General features: G+C 39.0%; 1 protein-coding gene across 1 annotated transcript in view; it reads left to right on the top strand.

Annotated features, from left to right (window-relative positions):
* The first annotated feature begins 363 nt into the window (after positions 1-363).
* The window catches only part of RNF20 (ring finger protein 20), a 28,531-nt gene continuing 10,135 nt past the window's right edge, over positions 364-18,759 (top strand). The window contains exons 1-13 of the mRNA XM_010374154.2: positions 364-429; positions 1,893-2,047; positions 6,691-6,858; positions 6,978-7,125; positions 7,281-7,463; positions 10,588-10,706; positions 12,671-12,817; positions 12,987-13,064; positions 13,249-13,368; positions 15,474-15,653; positions 16,610-16,745; positions 17,056-17,177; positions 17,298-17,668. Of these exons, the coding sequence (XP_010372456.1) occupies positions 1,919-2,047; positions 6,691-6,858; positions 6,978-7,125; positions 7,281-7,463; positions 10,588-10,706; positions 12,671-12,817; positions 12,987-13,064; positions 13,249-13,368; positions 15,474-15,653; positions 16,610-16,745; positions 17,056-17,177; positions 17,298-17,668 (1,901 nt within the window). The 5' untranslated portion in view covers positions 364-429; positions 1,893-1,918. The remainder of the gene's footprint in view (positions 430-1,892; positions 2,048-6,690; positions 6,859-6,977; positions 7,126-7,280; positions 7,464-10,587; positions 10,707-12,670; positions 12,818-12,986; positions 13,065-13,248; positions 13,369-15,473; positions 15,654-16,609; positions 16,746-17,055; positions 17,178-17,297; positions 17,669-18,759) is intronic.

The following is an 18,759-nucleotide window of genomic DNA, read 5'->3' as shown; positions in this document are numbered from 1 at the left end:
CCCCGGAGATTGACGGGACCATCAGCCAATCGGCCGTCTAAACGAGTGATGGTAACCCCAATGACAAGCAACAGAATGAGCAACTTTATCCCAGCAGGAAAAGATCGCAGTAGCAAAGGTCAACAAGTCACAAAAGTCAAGGGCTCGCCGTCGGGTATCAGCGAGACCCAGGTATACTCTTGGAGGTAGTAGCCAAGAGAGGGTCCTGCGCTCGCCCAGCGTTGTTAGAGAGGCGGGGCTTGCTCAAACTTCTCGAGCCCTCGCTGTACGTCACTTCCGCCCGGCGGCGTCTCATAGTCCTGTAGGCTGGGTTGAAGCGACTTCCTTTTTTCTTTCCCTTTTTCCTCTCCGTGGCTCCGCCTCCCGGAAGTTCTGCCCTGTCTCCGCCGCGGGTCAAGGGTGAGCGCAGGAATCGCTGCACGGGCCTTGGTGAGTAACTGCTGTGAGTTTTGTTCCTGCGCAGCGCCAGTTCAAAGAACTTAGGTTAGATCCCGCTTGGAGCCCAACATGCTGTGCCAGGCTTCAGGAGTCTCCACCCTCTCCGGTTCTGGGGCCGTCAGTCTCCTGGCCTGCAATTATCCACGCGGAGGCTGAGGTCTTTGGCTTTTCGCGAGTTGGATTGCAGCCTTGTTCTGCTTCTGTCTCTTCTTTCTCCAGGCGAGGTCCTACTCAGGTTGTTACTAGCGATAGTCCTCTTCTGGAGCTTGAATTGAAAGCAGAGTAGTCTTGTTAGTCTAGGTGATGGCTGGGTTGCTTCTTGAAGTAGCCAAAGTGCTTTAGCATCCATTCCGCCTCCTTTGAGCACCCTGGGAGGTAGGCAGAGCAAAGGAAAAATATATTCGTTAATATTGTGCAGTTGAGGAAGCTGAAATTCTTGGCGAATTCACTGTTTCAAAGCAACACGGCCTCTAAGAGGTAGAGCTGGGATTCGCACCCAGGTCTGACTTCCGTAGAGTTGCTCAAAACAGTGGAGAGAGCGTTTGGAAATAGGGGAGACACTGCAAAGGTTAAAAGAAGAGCTGGGGTTTCTGAGTGCTTACTTTGTGTTCGGCATTGTGCCAAGTTCTTTCTATAATTATATCATCCTTTTTTTAAAAAAAAAAAAATAATAAGCATAGGAAGTATATACCGTGGTTATTTATTCCTGGGTTAGGAAACTGAGGCTCAGAGATGATAACTGACTTGTCTAATATTAATGACTTTAGTAGGCGTTTCACAGATCTCTTTTAGCTCAGTAATTCTTCCAACACTGTAGTGTTAACTTCTGGCATAATCAAACTGCCCTTTTCTGATTTTGACATTACAGGAAGGGAGATTCCAAAACTTTATTTTTGGTCTCTTCACCCTTTGCCCATTGTCTCATTTCTTATCACTATCCTATTTAGAAATTTATTGTCATGTAAATTTATCCTTGACTTTTTTTTTTGAGATGGAGTCTCGCTCTGTCGTCCAGGCTGGAGTGCAGTGGCGCAATCTCGGCTCATTGCAAGCTCTGCCTCCCGGGTTCATGCTATTCTCCTGCCTCAGCCTCCCGAGTAGCTGGGACTACAGGCGCCCGCCACCACGCCCAGCTAATCTTTTGTATTTTTAGTAGAGACGGGGTTTCACCGTGTTAGCCAGGATGATCTCGATCTCCTGACCTCGTGATCCGCCCACCTCGGCCTTCCGAAGTGCTGGGGTTATAGGCATGAGCCACCGCGCCCGACCCACCTTGATTTTTACTCTACAATTTAATTTTTTTTTTCCTCCAAGAGGAATATGGAGATAGTTGTGGAATTAATGGATCCAGGTTAAAGGGTTGGCCAGAAAAATTTCTAGTTTTTACTCTATTGTTGCTTTCCTTATGTATATTATGTCAGTTTGTGCCCCCCCCCCCTTTTTTTTTCTGTCAGGATAACCGCTGTCATCTGCTGCCAAAATGTCAGGAATTGGAAATAAAAGAGCAGCTGGAGAACCTGGCACCTCCATGCCTCCTGAGAAGAAGGCAGCTGTTGAAGATTCAGGGACCACAGTGGAAACAATTAAGCTAGGAGGTGTCTCTTCAACGGTATGAGGAAACAGTGCTATGAAAGTGTGTTTTTCTTCTGTCAGTTGCAACTTGAAACTAAAAATTCATGGAAGCTTTCTGGAGTGTGGGGAAGCTGTTTGAAAAGAAGAGGGAGATAAAACAGGCTGAAAGTAGGTAAAATGATGTGGTAGTCAGTTCTGGAGGAGAGGTAGATTGACAGTTGTTGTTTGTTTTCAAGGTGTACTTACATTCTTTTGAGAATCTGGGAATGTGGTGCCTGATACAACGTTAAGTATAGGTATTTAGCAGTAGGAAGATGCACATTTATTTTTCATTCACTGAGAAAGTCAGTACCAGATTCTAAGAGACAGTTTAGCAATCATTGAGAATGTGGTGAAGAGTGAGAGTCTGAGACCAGACTGCCTGGAGTTGACTCTGAGCTGTACCACTTCCTAGCTGGCTGACCTTGTGTTATCCTTCCTTTGCCTGTTTTCTTGTCTGTAAAATATAATTAGAGTATCTGCTATGTTAGATTTTTATGCAGATAAAATGAGAGTCCCTGTTAAGGGCTAACACTTTGCATTTAATATAGTAAATAGTCAATAAATGTGAGCCATTCATAGCTAGTATTGGGCTACATAATATAATGGTGCATAACGTAGATATTATCCTTGCTCTTATGGAGCTGATAAAATGAGTATTATATACCAAAAATCTCATAGTAATGTTATGTATCTGTTAGACATCAGAAGTTTACAGGTTTTGATCTACATCAAGATTTTGCTTTTTTGAAAATCAGACATGGGGATGTGATGTTAAAATGCCTTATGTTTGTATGGCTTGCAAAACCACATCTATTACTTATTTGATTTTGAGACTGAGGTTTATTTTAGAGAGGTTGATTTTTTTTTTTTTTTTTGAGTCAGAATAATAGGAACATACATAGTGAGTTGTGATAGAGTATCATCCCTGAAGCTTCCTGGGGTTCTGGTACTTAATATTGCTGGCAGGAAGTGATTTTTGTCTTAGCACTGCCTTACATCATGCATTCCAAAGGCATTTATTCACTCAATATATAAATATTTGTTGAGTATTTGTTATTTGCCAGACACTGTGCTTTACATTGAAAACATCCCCTAGACTTTAGTTTGTAGGGTAGCACTGACAAGGGAATAGACTGTTTAGAGTGGGATATGTGCTGTTCATAGGGATAAGCACATACTTATGGGAAGCACATAGCACACACCCCAGTGTGGACTTTATCCAGAGGCAATGAGGAGGCATTGGATAGTCTTAAGTAGGGGAATAACATGCTCTGACTTGTGTTTGGAGACTATAGAAGAGCAAGGGTTATAAACAAGAGGCCAGTTAGCAGAGTTTTTTCTTCACTCCTTCTGACTCTCTTTCCCTATAACTCCATTTCTCCAGAGGTAGGGATCTGAGGCATGTATCCACTGATCCCTGCTCCAATTGCTTGAAGGTTGCCATTGAAAGCAGTACCTCCTGTGCATTTTGAGATTGCTATTATGAGCCAGCTGTGATTGTGGGACAGAAAAACTGAGTCTCCAAAGTGTACTTGAAGTGGGAACACTGGCAGCGTAAATGAAGCTGTCCACCACAGCTGTGCTGAATCTGGCAGGCTGATAGGACTTAGCACATAATTTTTGCTATAGGAGGCCTTTGTAGTCATCTTAATGAGAAATCATGGTAGCTTGGACCACTGTGGAGGTAGCATGGATAAGATCTGCTGATGGATTGGATAACTCACATGAAAGATAGGAGGGAGGATCACCCCAGGATTTTGAAGGTAATGGAGTTTTTACTTACTGAGCTAGAGAAATGTATGAGAGGAGCAGATTTTTGGGAGTCATGGAGGATGAATTGTGTTTTGTTTGATTTGGGACATATAAGTTTGAGATATTTATTTGACCTCTGAATGGATAGGTAGTTAATAAGCTGGATGCTGGAGAGAGGTCTGGGCTAAAGCTGTACATTTGGGAATCATCATTTTGTAAGTTGTGTTTAAATCTATGAGACTACAGATTTCTTTAAGGAATAAGCATAAATAAAGAGGTCTGTTGGGGCACTACAATATTTTCATGTCAAGGAGATGAGAAAGGACTAATCAAAGATACAAACAAAGAGGGACCATTGAGGTTAGAGGATAGTAAGAGAGATTGGATTCCCAGAAGCCCAATGAAGAAATTATTTCAAGAAGGAGCTGATTAGGTGCTGCTGATGTGTTCTCATTCAGGTTTCAGTTGGAACAAAGGGAATAAAGGGAGGACTGAGATATTATATTTAATAATAAAGAGTTCATTGGAGATACCAAAACACCTGTGTTGGTGGAATAGTGGGGATAGCAGCCTGTTTTCAGTGAGCTTAAGAGAATATGAGAGGAGAGGAATTAGGGAAAAGAGAGTAGAGACAATGCTTTAAAGGAGTATCACTGTAAAGTAGATGACTATATAATGACTGATCATGGAATTTAAGTTCAGTAAAGAAGGAAGTGAGAGAAGTGAAAGGTATAGGACCAATGGATGGTAGATCCTGGAGAGTTTGAGGAATTTTTGGAGTAAGGAAACGAGAGAGTGAGCTGGAAAAATAGTGGTAGTTGTGAAGAATGAGGTGTTTGAAATTGAGCTTATAGAGGACGTGTAGATACAAGTAAGACGAAATGTAGGAGTTGGTGGCTGAAGGAGGTAGAGGACAAGATCACTGGTGAAGAGGAGGTCAATGACTTACTTGATGATTCAAATACAGGAAAGATGATCTGTATGGGTATTGAAATCATTAAGAATGATGACAGGAAAAGTATTGGAGAGTGATAATAAGCTAGGTGCTAAATCTTTGAGAAATGTGAGGAAACGACGTGGGCATTTATAGATGAATTCAACAGAGCATGGCAGCAGGTGGTATAGGCTAATGGCATGAGCTGCAGAGGTAGGAGGTTTTAGGGAGGAAGGTGGGGTAATGGCCTGGAAGTGGCAATGGAAAATAAGGAGGATATTCATCCCTCTCTGGCTTCAAGGGGTGTGGAAGAGAAACAGCTACCACTGGAGAAGCCTGCAGGGAAACAGTTTCTCATCCAGGTTTCGGTTAGAGCAAGAAGGGAAAGGCAATGTTCAGAGAAGAGTTTAAGGATATAGTTTATTAATAGTGTTAATAAACTGGTACAGTGGGAAAACTGTTGACTACTTTGGCATATTAGGAATGTTTTAACTAAAATGGAAAAGAGAAAAATGAAACAAAAATGGGTGGTTTAATAAACAATTGTTACTTTAAAATATTGATTTCATTAATTCCTCAGAAAAGTAAGAATATTTTTCCACATGCTGGTTCTTTGCTTGTTATATCCCCCTGTCCCACCTCCCACCAACCCCTCCCTGGCTTGTCCTAGGGAAGGAGCTGGAGAGAGAAAAATATTGAGAGGGATGTGAAATTACTAATGGAGTGAGGGTTTTGTAGAGACAGAAGAGAACAGGATCCTGAGCACAAGCTGAGGTTTTAAGAATGTGTACATAATTGTGTGAATGGGTCAAAGAGATGGGGAATTGAGGTGTTTCCCATCTGATGGCTTCTATTTTCTCATTAAAATGGAACGTAAAGCCATCTATTTTGTATGATGTAAAAGGGGGCAGGGTTTGGTAGACGTTGATGTTGCCTTGATGGAGAATGGGAGATAGCTCACTTGATAAAGATTTCTGGACAAATTATAAGATCTGTTTAGGTTCAGAACTCATTTTGTAAAGGCATCAGTTTCTGTGGTTTGATGAACTTCTCTGGAAGTCTCAGCATACTGGGTACAGGAATGGAATAGCCAGATATCTGGGTTAATTCAGATTGGGGTTTGTTCACAGAGGTAGAATAAAAGGATTAAGGGCAGAGAACCAAGGAGGCTGTTAGGCAGGTGTTTGAAGGAATGTACGATACAGCATATGATTAAGATATGGAAGGTAGTGGAACTAGAAGGAGACCAAAAAGGAGAAAGAAAAGAATTCAACATTCTGGAGATCTAAATGAGGTAAAGGGATTGGTATATTGGGTTAAGGGCGTGCAAAGATGTGGTGTTACTCAGGGAATGGGAAGTTGGAATTTCAGATTTCAGATGTGGTACAGTTCTAGATAAGGACAAAAGTCTGAGATGTGTATTTTGAAATACATGGCTGAAGCACAGTGGAGGAGATAATCATTGGAGTGGAGGAACTGGAAAAACTGACAGCCTAGATGCTAGAGGATTAGATGGTTTGTCCACATGTATGGTGAAGTCACCAGATATATTAGCAGGAACTGCGATAGACAAGGACCCAGGTGCTGAAGTCTTTAATGAAGGAAGGATGGTGCTTAGGAGATAGATGACAGTGTTGATTGGAGTAAAGGGTAATCTAGCTGGGTGGTGGCCTTAAAGTAGCATTACTTTGTAGATGTTCATGTGACTAGAACAGCGAGATGGGTGTGGTTGAGGTTCTGGTGCATTTGTGTGTGTTATTCTTTCCTCACACCATCGTATACCTGTTGTTTATCTCTTCGACTTCTACTTATTTAATTACTTGTAAGATTTTTAAAAAGTCAGTAGCTTTATTCATAGGAAATAACTAATGAATTATTATGACCTTGTTGAGTTTAGTGGCTCATTTTTCTAATTTCTTTGTGGAGACTAATACGATTGGTTTACTGGGCAGGAGGAGCTAGACATTCGAACACTGCAAACCAAAAATCGCAAGCTGGCAGAAATGTTGGATCAGCGGCAGGCCATTGAAGATGAACTTCGTGAGCACATTGAAAAACTGGAACGACGACAGGCTACTGATGATGCCTCACTATTGATTGTCAACCGATACTGGAGTCAGGTAGCTAACTTGTTTATTTGCTCAGATTTTTATTTGACCAATTTAGTTCTGCTTACTGTTCTCTTCATTTCCAAAGTTGTGTCCTTTGTTTCTTCATAATTGTACCTACCCTTCTCCAGTTTGATGAAAACATCCGTATCATCCTTAAACGTTACGATCTGGAGCAGGGCTTGGGAGACCTACTCACAGAACGAAAAGCCCTTGTTGTGCCTGAACCAGAACCAGACTCTGATAGCAATCAGGAACGTAAAGATGACCGAGAGAGAGGCAAGTATTTGTGATGGATTCTATCACTGCATGCTATCTGGGTTTTTGAAGTAGAGCTCAGCTTTGAGGCTTTCCATTTGAGGGAAAAAAAATGGATTTTGTTATTTCCAATTTATAATTTTGGGGGGCTTCTTTTTTTCCCCCTGTGTCCTCAGGGGAAGGGCAAGAGCCAGCTTTCTCTTTCCTTGCTACTTTGGCCAGCAGTTCCAGTGAAGAGATGGAGTCTCAGCTGCAGGAACGTGTGGAGTCTTCTCGCCGAGCCGTGTCCCAGATTGTGACTGTCTATGATAAATTGCAAGAAAAAGTGGAACTCTTATCCCGGAAGCTAAACAGTGGAGGTGAGGCAAGACCATGGAGGCCGGGAGTAGTAGAGGAGGAATAAGAACTCATTTTTGCATGCTAATTTGTAGTTTGCAAGCTTACATATTTATTTTTATTTATTTATTGTTTACTTTTTAAGAGATAAGGTTTCACTCTGTCACCCAGGCTGGAGCACTATGGCACCATCATACCCCATTGCATCCTCAAACTCAAGCAATCTTTCTGCCTCAGCTTCCAAGTAGCTAGGACTATAGGCATGTTCTACCACACCTGGCTGATATTTTAACCTTTTTGTAGAGAGGAAGTCTTGGTATGCTGCCAGATGGTCTCAAACTTGGCCTCAAGAGATCCTCCCTTCTGGCCTCCCAAAGTGTTGGGATTACAGACATGAGCCACTGTGCCTGGACTACATATTTTAATTAAATTTCTTAAAATTCTAACCTTCAATGTTACTGGTAATGTCTTCATTATGGCATATTAATCTTTTATCAGTGCTTCTCATTTTGAGCCAGTTACAGTCCTTTAATAAGCTGAGGAAAGAGTTTATCAGTTCTATACTGATTTACTCTATTAATCACAGTTTTGTAAATAGCAGAATTAACTTAATTATTTAATAAACAGTTCTGATGTCTGCATATTTTTATAGTGTATGTAGGCTGTTGATTTATAGTGATAATTTATTTTAAATAATTATTTAGTGATTTATTAGATACTGAATTTTGACTTGAAAAAGTTAATTTCTACTTAACTTTTTTAGTTTTCATTATCTCTTAATGTTTTTAAAAAGAGTTTGTGCAGGTTTTAGAGTTCACAGATGATCTGTATGGTTAAAAAGATGATTAGAAAATATTCTATGGATGAAAGAGTGTCTATTTGAAATAAAATAATTATTTGGAATAATTGTGTTACTCAGAGTTAATGCAAAAATTTGTATTTGTACAGTAAAGTATTTGGGTAGCTAGATTACATCTTTAGTCATTTGTGGCATAAATATGTTGCTCAAATGCAAAAAAATGCCTTGATTTCATGTTTTCAATAATAATCATGGTCTAGTTGTAATATCTTAATTTCCCTGCTTATCATTAAGATGTTTAACCTTTCATTTCTGAAGGAAATAAGTTGGATGTAATGGAGGTTGAACCATTGGATGAGCGTATAAGAATTGTATTATTCTGTAATTTTGCTTTTAAGGGTAATTGGGCTAAGTTGTCAACAGAATTAAGCAGCCTGTAGAAGGTCTGTGAAAAATTGGTCAAGGGTTTCTTTTGCTTTTCCATTAGACTATGTATTTCTGTATTATAAGGAAAACAGATACTTGTATAAAAATATACAAGTCAGAAATACAAATAAGTAGACTAGAAAAGTTTCCCCATTCTCATTTCTCAGAGATAACCATTCTAGACAGTGTGTTTTATATCCTCTCAGACTTTTGTACTATTGTATTCATATATTACATCTGCTTGTATGTCCCCAGCTAAACTGTGTCTTGGTTCAGTGGTTTGGCTCACCCTTCTTTGTTTCTCTAGTTTCTGGCACTGCATCTGGCATCTAGTAGATTTTTGGTCAATGGGGAATGAATGGATGTGAACCTCCCTCTCACCTAATATAAAATAATGGTGCTTTGTGTATGCACATATGCTTCTTTCTCCTTTGGCTCTAATTGAATAGTTAGAAGGTATTGTTAAATTTTAGTAATGTGGATAATTAATATGCCATGTGCATAGACTGTGTTAAACTTGATTTCATAAATGATTATCAAGTTAAATAATTGTTTTATTTAAAAAGGGAATAAAATGAGTAGTATATCAAATGACTTTAAAATTACTATTTGATGACACGCATTTTAAGGTCAGGTTTAAGTTAAATGTAGAAACATTACAAAGAGCCATGCCATTATTTTTAAAACAAAAGGCAATTGCCATTGGTAAGCTGAGCTTTCTAATAGATAAAGATGTATAAAGTATGAATTATAGCATCAATTGTAGCTTGTTTGAAAGTTCATCCCCTCTCACATGTTTGTTTCTTTGATTCAAAATAATTGCATTTATGGGCTTGTTTATAAATTGACTAAACACTTATTGAGCTTTTAGTGTATTCTAGGCCCTGTCCTCAGTGCTTAGGATATTGAGAGGACTAAAATTCAGTCTCTACTTCTTAACTTAGGTTATGAATCAGAATCATCTTGTGAGTTTTCTGAGCATTTTCTTATTTTTGGCTCTGCCCATGGAGGTTCTTATTGAATAGGTGTGAGGTAGGTCCTAGGGAAATGTTTCTTTTCAGAGTTCCACAAGTGATTCTGATGGGCAATCCTCGATTGAAAGCCATGAAAACCACCCTATGACCAACCTGTTCTGTATTGATACTAAGAGTAATGCCAAGAGGTGATATGAGAGAACTGTTTTTCTTCCTGATAACTCCGTCTGATGGGTGGTATATATCCTGAGAGTATCTGGTTTCATTTAATAACATTTGGATTTCAGCTGTAGTGTTTGCAACTCTAATTTTAAACATACTAACTTGGTGTAATAAGTTCTATGGATTTACCTACCTGCTTTGTAAATAGTAGTGTACATTTTGGTTTTTGAGCTTCAGAAGTGCTCCTAACATAGTATTTCAGAGTATATGATATGAGAATATGTGATAAGAGCATACGATTCTTGCTTTGTTATTCAGGCTGGTCTCAAACTCCTGGTCTCAAGTGATAGGCCTGCCTTGGCTTCCCAAGGTGCTAGAATTACAGCGTGAACTGCTACACCTGGCCAAGGATACACAGTTTTAAAATTTGACACTATAGGCTAGGCATGGTGGCTCACACTTGTAATCCCAGCACTTTGGGAGGCTGAGGCGGGTGGATCACATGAGGTCAGAAGTTAGAGAACAGCTTGTCCAACATGGTGAAACCCCATCTCTACTAAAAATACAAAAATCAGCCGGGTGTGGTGGCACACGCTTGTAATCCCAGCCACTCTGGAGGCTGAGGCAGGAGAATCGGCTTGAACCCAGGAGGCAGAGGTTGCAGTGAGCCAAGATTGCGCCACTGTACTCCAGCCTGGGAGATAGAGTGAGACTCTGTCTCAAAAAATAAAAATAAGAAAAAAGACACTGTAGATGCTAAATTAAAGTATAGTTCTTCTTCCCCAGATAATCTGATAGTGGAGGAAGCAGTGCAGGAGCTGAACTCTTTCCTCGCACAGGAGAATATGAGGCTACAGGAATTGACAGATCTTCTTCAGGAAAAGCATCGCACCATGTCTCAGGAGGTACTTAACCAAAAAAGAGAGATGGCTGTGTCTAGTGGGCTGTGGCAGACGTTGACTTAGAATTCTGAGCACCTCAAAGATCACCTTACTCTAGAAGGCCTATCATGGGGGATTTTGCAAAGCACAACACAACTCCACACCTCCAAATAATGAATTACCCTAAATATAAAAGACTGTATAATGTTATTGAGGAATGGCGTGGTAGAAATTCAACAGCGAATGGAGAAGTAGAACCTACTGTATTGATGATGTCCTAGGAATTTGAGGAATGTGAATTTTCAGTCTAAACTTGGGCACAAATAATGCCATGGTTAAACCATGCCAAGATTTGGACATTTATTTATTTACACAAAATGATCAAGATAAAGTGATGATAGGCCTTAAATGACTTTTCTGATACTCCTGATTATCATTTTGATTTAGTTCAAAATATATTCTACTGGAATTTGCCCTACCTTAGTTTAGCCACTGAATTCTCATGCTAATTAGTAATTTAGTAGTTACATTTGCTCAGTGCCTAGAATTTAAGCACTTTATGATTGTTATCTCTAATGGCAAAACAACTCCCATTTTATTGCCGAAGAAATAAATTCAAAGAGGTTAGTGATTATTCTGAGGGCACATAGCTAGAAAGTGATTGAGCTGTGTTGTGACTGTAGGTCTGTTTGACTTCGAAGCTCTTGTTCTTCATATGCCTTTGTTTACTGAACTCCAGTGTTAAGGTCCATGCTGGGCTGGTTGCATGAATATCATCTGGGGAATTTATTAATTCATATGGATTATCCTGGACCTTCAAAGGGGTTAGAATATAGCAGCCCTTATAAATAAACTGGAGTCTAGTAAGAAAATAAAATATTTTTGTCATGTTTTAAGACATTGACTAGGTGCTACCAAGATGGAGAGGTCTTCCTTTTCTAGGCCTTTGGCAAATCTCAGATTGTATTACTAACCTGGAGGGCAGTTGTTTGCTAAACTGTGTGATGTCCATGTTGACTCTCATGGCTGGCTGTTGATGCTGCCTGTCAGCTGGGTTAATTGTCCACTGGGATACCTACAGGTTGCTTCTTCATCATGGTAGTCTCAGGATGGTTGGAATTTTTACATGTTGGCTGACTTCTTCCAGTGAGCATCCCAAGATCACCAGGTAGAACCTTCATAGCCTCTCTGATGTAGCCTCAAAATTATGTAGTGCCATTTCCATTGGGTCTCTAAAGTTGACTCAGATTCAAGAGGAGGGAACAAAGATCCCACCTCTTGTTGGGAGGACTTTCAAAGGATTTTTGTGTCATATTTTAAAACCTAGCACAAAGGGTATATATAGATTAATGTGAACATGTAATAGTTTAGTAGTTAAAATACTAAATAGTGCTAGCTGGTGTATAGCTCCTAGAGTATCTGACTCTAGATTATAGTATAATGTATACCGTATTGTATCTGACTCCACATTGCTCTGGGGAGAGCTTGAAAAAGTGTATGGAAGTTTTCCTTTTGTTCTGAATGGATTACCTTTTGTGGGAATGTGGAGAGAGAAATTTGGGGGTAAAAATGGTTGTTTTAAAAAAAATATTTATCTAACAAAACGAAAGATATTATCTTTTATCTCTTAAAAAATGCAAAATTTTTATAAGTTTGTAGTCTGTCCAGGGAAATGGTGCTTTTCAGAGGTAGAAAAATTATTGAATCTTTGGTGGTCTTTTCTTTGGGAGTTCTTATAGACTTCAGACTTAAAGTTTTCATGATTATGACTGACCCAGAATTGTTGGAGGAATCCATGATTTCATTTTTATAATCTTGCATTGGGAAGAGTGTGAAGCATCTTCTATTTGCCCCTTTTCTATATAACTCCATATAAGTAAGGGTTAATATTGTGGAATTTGGAACTTAAGCTAGATATGTTAGGCAGTCCTTTTCTAACTTGGTCTTTTTTTGCTGTATGTTTCTGAATGTCTGTCTTTGGGATGTAGTTCTCCAAGTTGCAGAGTAAAGTGGAGACAGCTGAATCACGAGTGTCTGTCCTGGAGTCCATGATTGATGACCTGCAATGGGATATTGACAAAATTCGAAAGAGGGAACAGCGACTCAACCGACACTTAGCAGAAGTCCTAGAACGGGTCAGTGCTGTTTTATGGCTTGGAGACTAGAATCATTTTAAGGAGTGTTCACAGGAAGACTCACCTTGGGACATGGTACTTGAGGAAAAAACCTCATCCTTTGAAGGTACATTGGTTATAGACTAAAATCTTAGAGTCTCTCACTAAAGAATCTTTGTCTTCTCTGTAGGTAAATTCCAAAGGTTATAAGGTGTATGGAGCGGGGAGCAGTCTGTATGGCGGCACAATCACTATCAATGCTCGGAAGGTAAAATCAGTGACTTAGGACGTGTTTTGGACTTTATGTCAGCCTTCGTGCTTAGGTACTTAGGATTGTATTCACAAGTGACATCGTGGGGTTTTGCTGAAAGAGCGAATCAGTGAAGATAGGAAGCTTAGAAATGATTTAAGAAAAATACTTATTTATTCTCTATTTTTCTGTTTCTCTCCAGTTTGAGGAAATGAATGCAGAGCTTGAAGAGAACAAAGAGTTAGCTCAGAACCGTCTCTGTGAGCTGGAGAAACTTCGGCAAGACTTTGAGGAGGTCACTACACAAAATGAAAAGCTGAAGGTAGGAACGCATGCCTGAAGGGCAGTCAAATCAGACGTTTTGCTGATCAACTCATGTATATACGTAGTTGTGAATCTGCGTATTTCTGAGGGATAAGAAAAATGTAGACAAAATCCAACATCCTTTTATGATAAAACTCTAAACAAATTAGGTGTAGAAGAAGTGTACTTCAGCATAATAAAGGCCATATAAAACAAGCCCGTGGCCAACATTATACCCAATGGCGAAAAGTTGAAAGCTTTTCCTTTGAGATCAGGAACAGGATAAAGATGCCCACTCTCATTACGTTTGTCCTAGCCAGGGTAATTAGGCAAGGATAAGAAATAAAGGTCTCATAATCAGAAAGGAAGAAGTAAAGTTGTTTCTGTTTATAGATGACATGACTTTATGTATAGAAAACCTTACAGGCGCCACAAAAAACTGTTAGAACTATAAATGAATTCAGTAAAGTTGCAGGCTACAAAATCAACATACAAAAACAATTGTGTGTCTATATACTAACAACAAACTAGACAAAAAAGAAATTAAGAAAACAATCCCATTTATAATAGCATTAAAAAAAATTGTGAGTAACCTTAACCACGGAAATGAAAGAACTATCCACTGAATGGATAAAGAAACGTGGTGTGTGTATATTTGTGTGTGTGTTTGTGTGTGTGTGTATGTGTGTATGTGCAACAGCATGGATATACCTAGAGGACATTATGCTAACTGAAATAAACCAAGCACGGAAAGGGAAATACTGCATGATCTCACTTACATGTGGGATCTAAAAAAGTCAAATTCTTGGAAGCAGAGTATAGAATGGTGGTTACCGGGGTTGGGGAAATGGAGAGATGTTAGGGAAAAGGTACAAAGTTTTAGTTATGCAGGATGAATAAGGTCTGGCGATGTGTAGCATGGTGACTGTAATTAATACTGTATTGTGTACTTGAAATATGCTAAGAGCAGATCTTAAATGTTCTTGCCACACACAAAAGGGTAACTGTGGTGATGGATTTGTTGATTAGCTGGATTGTGGTAATGATTTCACAGTGTATATGTATAGCAAAACATCACGTTGTATACCCTAAATATGTATAATTTTTTGTTGTTGATTATACCTTAATAAAGCTGGGGGGAACAAGAAAGAATGTTAAGTTTTGTTGATATATTTACTTCTTTATTTACATATTTACTTATTTATATATCCCCTGCCTTATCCTGAAAAGGATTTAAAGCAACAAAGATATGTAGACTAAATCAAGATGCTCTAATATAGGAGTTGTTGAGAAAAATGAAAAGTAGGGTAAACTAGGGTGAGGATCCAAATTGCATGAAAAAAGTGGGGCTTGTATACAAGATGTTTGCAGGAGGCGTATATATACTGTGGGAGGGAGGCCATTCACATGTCACTACTTGCCAAAGTGGTTCCACAGATTTGGCTCTGCAGTTTTTTGCTACCAAAACAGAGAAAGAAACACGATCGGTGATCCTGTTGGTCTTCAAATCTGCCCAGAAGAATTTTCCTCTTAGGTTCTTAGGAGAAGAAAAGAGATTCTGGAAGTTTTCCTCACTCCTCTTTTGATCATAGTCATCTCTATTTTATAATTCGTTTCTAGGTTAAATAATATGAATAAAGATGTTTGAACTGAAAAATAACAAAACAAAAACAACCTAAGTTAAATCAGTTAAAAGTGTTTGAGTAATTAAAGCAGATAGTTGCTTAGGAGAGGCATAACTATTTTTGATAACCTGTCCAATTTTTTTCTCTGTCACTGTTATTAAAGAGGACAAGTTAGTGACTGGGGTCCTCAACTATGTTTTTAAAATAAGTGTCCTGACAAATTTCACTCTTCTGGTGGCAAATATAAAACACATATCAAAACAATTCTAGGAGGAAAGAATACAGTATATCCAGGTACCATCTCCTAGTTAGTCTAATTTAATTTGGGGGTAGATTTTGTATAACTAGAGCAATGGGTAGATAACTTAATAATCTTTATAAAATTGTCTCTATTGTGTAGGACATCAGTGAGTTCAAAATTTTACTGCCTGTCTCGCCTCTGGGGCTTCTTCATGCTAGATTCTGTTTCTGACTTTCCTTTGCTTTGGCCCCTCCTAAGGTGGAATTGCGGAGTGCAGTGGAGCAAGTCGTTAAGGAAACTCCAGAATATCGTTGCATGCAGTCACAGTTCTCCGTCCTGTATAATGAGAGCCTACAGTTGAAAGCACACTTGGATGAGGCTCGGACCCTGCTTCATGGCACCAGGGGAACCCACCAGCACCAGGTTGAGCTCATTGAGGTAACAGCCTTGCCTTGTCTTTTGTATGTAAACTTTCCTGCCTCCTAAATTTTACAGTTTTACTCACGTGCAATTAATCTCTCATTCATTCAGCTGTCATTCATAGAGTGACTGTAGGTCTTTACTCTGGTAGGTATTGGGCATATAAAGATGGGACAACAGAATTCCTGCCCGCACAGATCTTGTAGTCTGCGGTAGTGGGAGAATAGTATCCATTAGAATGCAATGTGGTTCAATGGCAGCATAGCCAAAAGATGTGATAGATGAGAACAGAGTGTCTGATTTGACTATGGAAGTTTCCTGATTCCACTTGAAAAAGTAAGGTATAAATGTTAAGGATAAATACAAGTCTATTGGTAGTTGAAATTAGGATAAGAGGAATTCCCAGCATGAGAACAGCATATATAATGGTGTGAGAGAGCATGAGAAATAGTTCAATACGGCTAGAGCTTGCATGTATGGGAGAACATAGTGGGTAGAAGCTGCAAAATTACTTACATGCCATTATAGCATATAATGGCACCAGTAGATGATTTTTTTAAAAGATAGAAACTTTTATTCATATGTTCATTTCTGTATCTTCCATAGTTTTTAAGGTAATGATTATAACAGTTGGTCTTTTAATATATACCTGACAAATGAATTGAATACTATTTTACATATGTTTATATACTGTTTTATAGTTTAGTTCTCCAATTAAATTCTAATATTCTCAGAATTGGGGGCCATTTTCTTCAGTTCTTCAGTATCCTGTCAGTTTCCAAATTAGTCTTTTGTAGATATCTGGTTTCATTATGTATAGATTGAACTGGAAATTTTCAGAGTAATCTATTATTGATACATTTTTTCTCTTTTTAGATTCTTCCAGATCAAATTTAGGAGACAGAATAATAGAATATGATGATATTTCTACATTTTAATAAGAATTTTTTATTGGTTCCTTTATCTGTGTGTAGCGAGATGAGGTTAGTCTTCATAAGAAGCTGAGGACTGAAGTAATTCAGCTAGAAGATACATTGGCCCAGGTCCGCAAGGAGTATGAAATGCTGAGGATAGAATTTGAGCAGACCCTTGCTGCCAATGAACAAGCAGGTATAATGATTCTCACTCCATGCTATAGTTTGCTGTAAATAACTTGAAAGATACAATACAGACCCCAGGGTTTGTAAATGCTGACTTTAACTCAGAAGTCCTGAGTACCTTAAATCCTATAATTCATTTCGGTTCACAGCCTGGGTGTTTGTTTTTTAACTCAAGTTGACCAGTTTTTTTTCCCATCTTCTGAGAGGGAATCTTTTCTTTGGTAATTCTCCCTATTTCTGTGCCTCCTGATGTGTTCTGCTCTCTCTGTGCCTTTGCCCTTACCACGGTTCCTCATAACATTGCTGTTCCTGTGTTTAAGGCCCTATAAACCGGGAGATGCGCCACCTCATCAGTAGCCTCCAGAATCACAATCACCAGCTGAAAGGGGAGGTCCTGAGATATAAGCGGAAATTGAGAGAAGCGCAGTCTGACCTGAACAAGGTAACCAGAAGGAATAGAATAAATATCATTTGCTATTAATGTCGTAAAGCTGTTTTTGAATGAGGTGGGCAATGTGGTTATCACTAGAGATGTGCATCTTTCTTTTCTTTGTTCTCCCAGACACGTCTGCGTAGTGGTAGTGCCCTCCTCCAGTCCCAGTCTAGTACTGAGGACCCTAAGGATGAGCCTGCAGAGCTAAAACCAGATTCTGAGGACTTATCCTCCCAGTCCTCAGCTTCAAAGGCATCTCAGGAGGATGCCAATGAAATCAAATCTAAACGGGATGAAGAAGAGCGAGAACGTGAAAGGAGGGAGAAGGAGAGGGAACGAGAAAGAGAACGGGAGAAGGAGAAGGAGAGAGAACGAGAGAAACAGAAGCTAAAAGAGTCAGAAAAAGAGAGAGATTCTGCTAAGGATAAAGAGAAAGGCAAACATGATGATGGAAGGAAAAAGGAAGCAGAAATTATCAAACAGTTGAAGATTGAACTCAAGTAAGAGCCATATTTAGAGTAACAGTTTCTGACTGAAAAGCTAAGAGAAAAGCTAAGATTAAGACATCCTGCATGAAATGTTTGGATGATGGCATGGCTTATCTGATTGTTGTAATGGTTTAGATTGTACAATTAATTTGGTTTCAAGTCTTGTTCAAGTGCACAGCCAAAATGGCCTTCATGGCTGTTTACTACTTTGGTTCAGTGATCAAGTATCAGTAAACCGATGATTGTAGCCTTATTTTCCATGAATCCAAATTAAGGAAAAGGATGTCATGACTGAGGTGACATGTCTGAGAATTATTAGAAATTAACTACTGTTCTTCACTGGATTTGAGCAGATTGCTGGTGTTAATCGTAATTTAAAGGATACTAAGTGGAGTATTTATGTATCACTGTAACTTGAGTAATATCTGATCTATTTGCCTGAGAGTTAACTGGTTTGTGAATATACCAGATCTTTCTTGGGAGATTTACTCCTATAGACATTGAAACACTAAGATAGACCTTTAACTCGGTGAATTTATCTGTGTCATAACCTTATGCCATTGGCCCTTCTCCTGTATAACCAATAACTTCTCTGGCAGAGTGGCTTACTTCTTGCTCCTTATTTTCTATGGTTGACCCTTTGTTGATATTTGGATTTGAGGGACCACTGTGCTCAAAATGCTTGAACTCCTTTGGTATATGAAAGTATAATTAAGATGTTTAGTAATTTAATAAGAGGTGAAGTTTTAGTCTTCAGCTGATGGTTAATCATTCAGCTGTCAAATCTAGGATTAACAGTATAGCTCAGACTTTCAAATTTTTCCTTTTTCTTTTTTCTCCCTCTTGAACTCCTTAAGGCAATTTTTTTTTCTTTTCTTTTCTTTTTTTTTTTTTTTTTTTTTTTCTGGTGTGGTATCAGAATCATCTGAGTGACTTGTTTAAATACATTTTTGGGCTCCATCCCCAGACCTAGTACTGAATCTCACTTACTCAAGGTTGGGGGCCACAGAAATTTGCCTGTATAACAAGTGTACAAATGTCTGTTTTATAACTTTGTTAGAGGACTTCGTCTGAAGGGAGAAATGATTCATTTTTATACAGCT

Source organism: Rhinopithecus roxellana, chromosome 16 (genome assembly GCF_007565055.1).
Source record: "Rhinopithecus roxellana isolate Shanxi Qingling chromosome 16, ASM756505v1, whole genome shotgun sequence".
Lineage (NCBI taxonomy): Eukaryota > Metazoa > Chordata > Mammalia > Primates > Cercopithecidae > Rhinopithecus > Rhinopithecus roxellana.
Note: the sequence above shows the minus strand (reverse complement) of the source record. Positions and strands in the feature narration are given on the sequence as shown.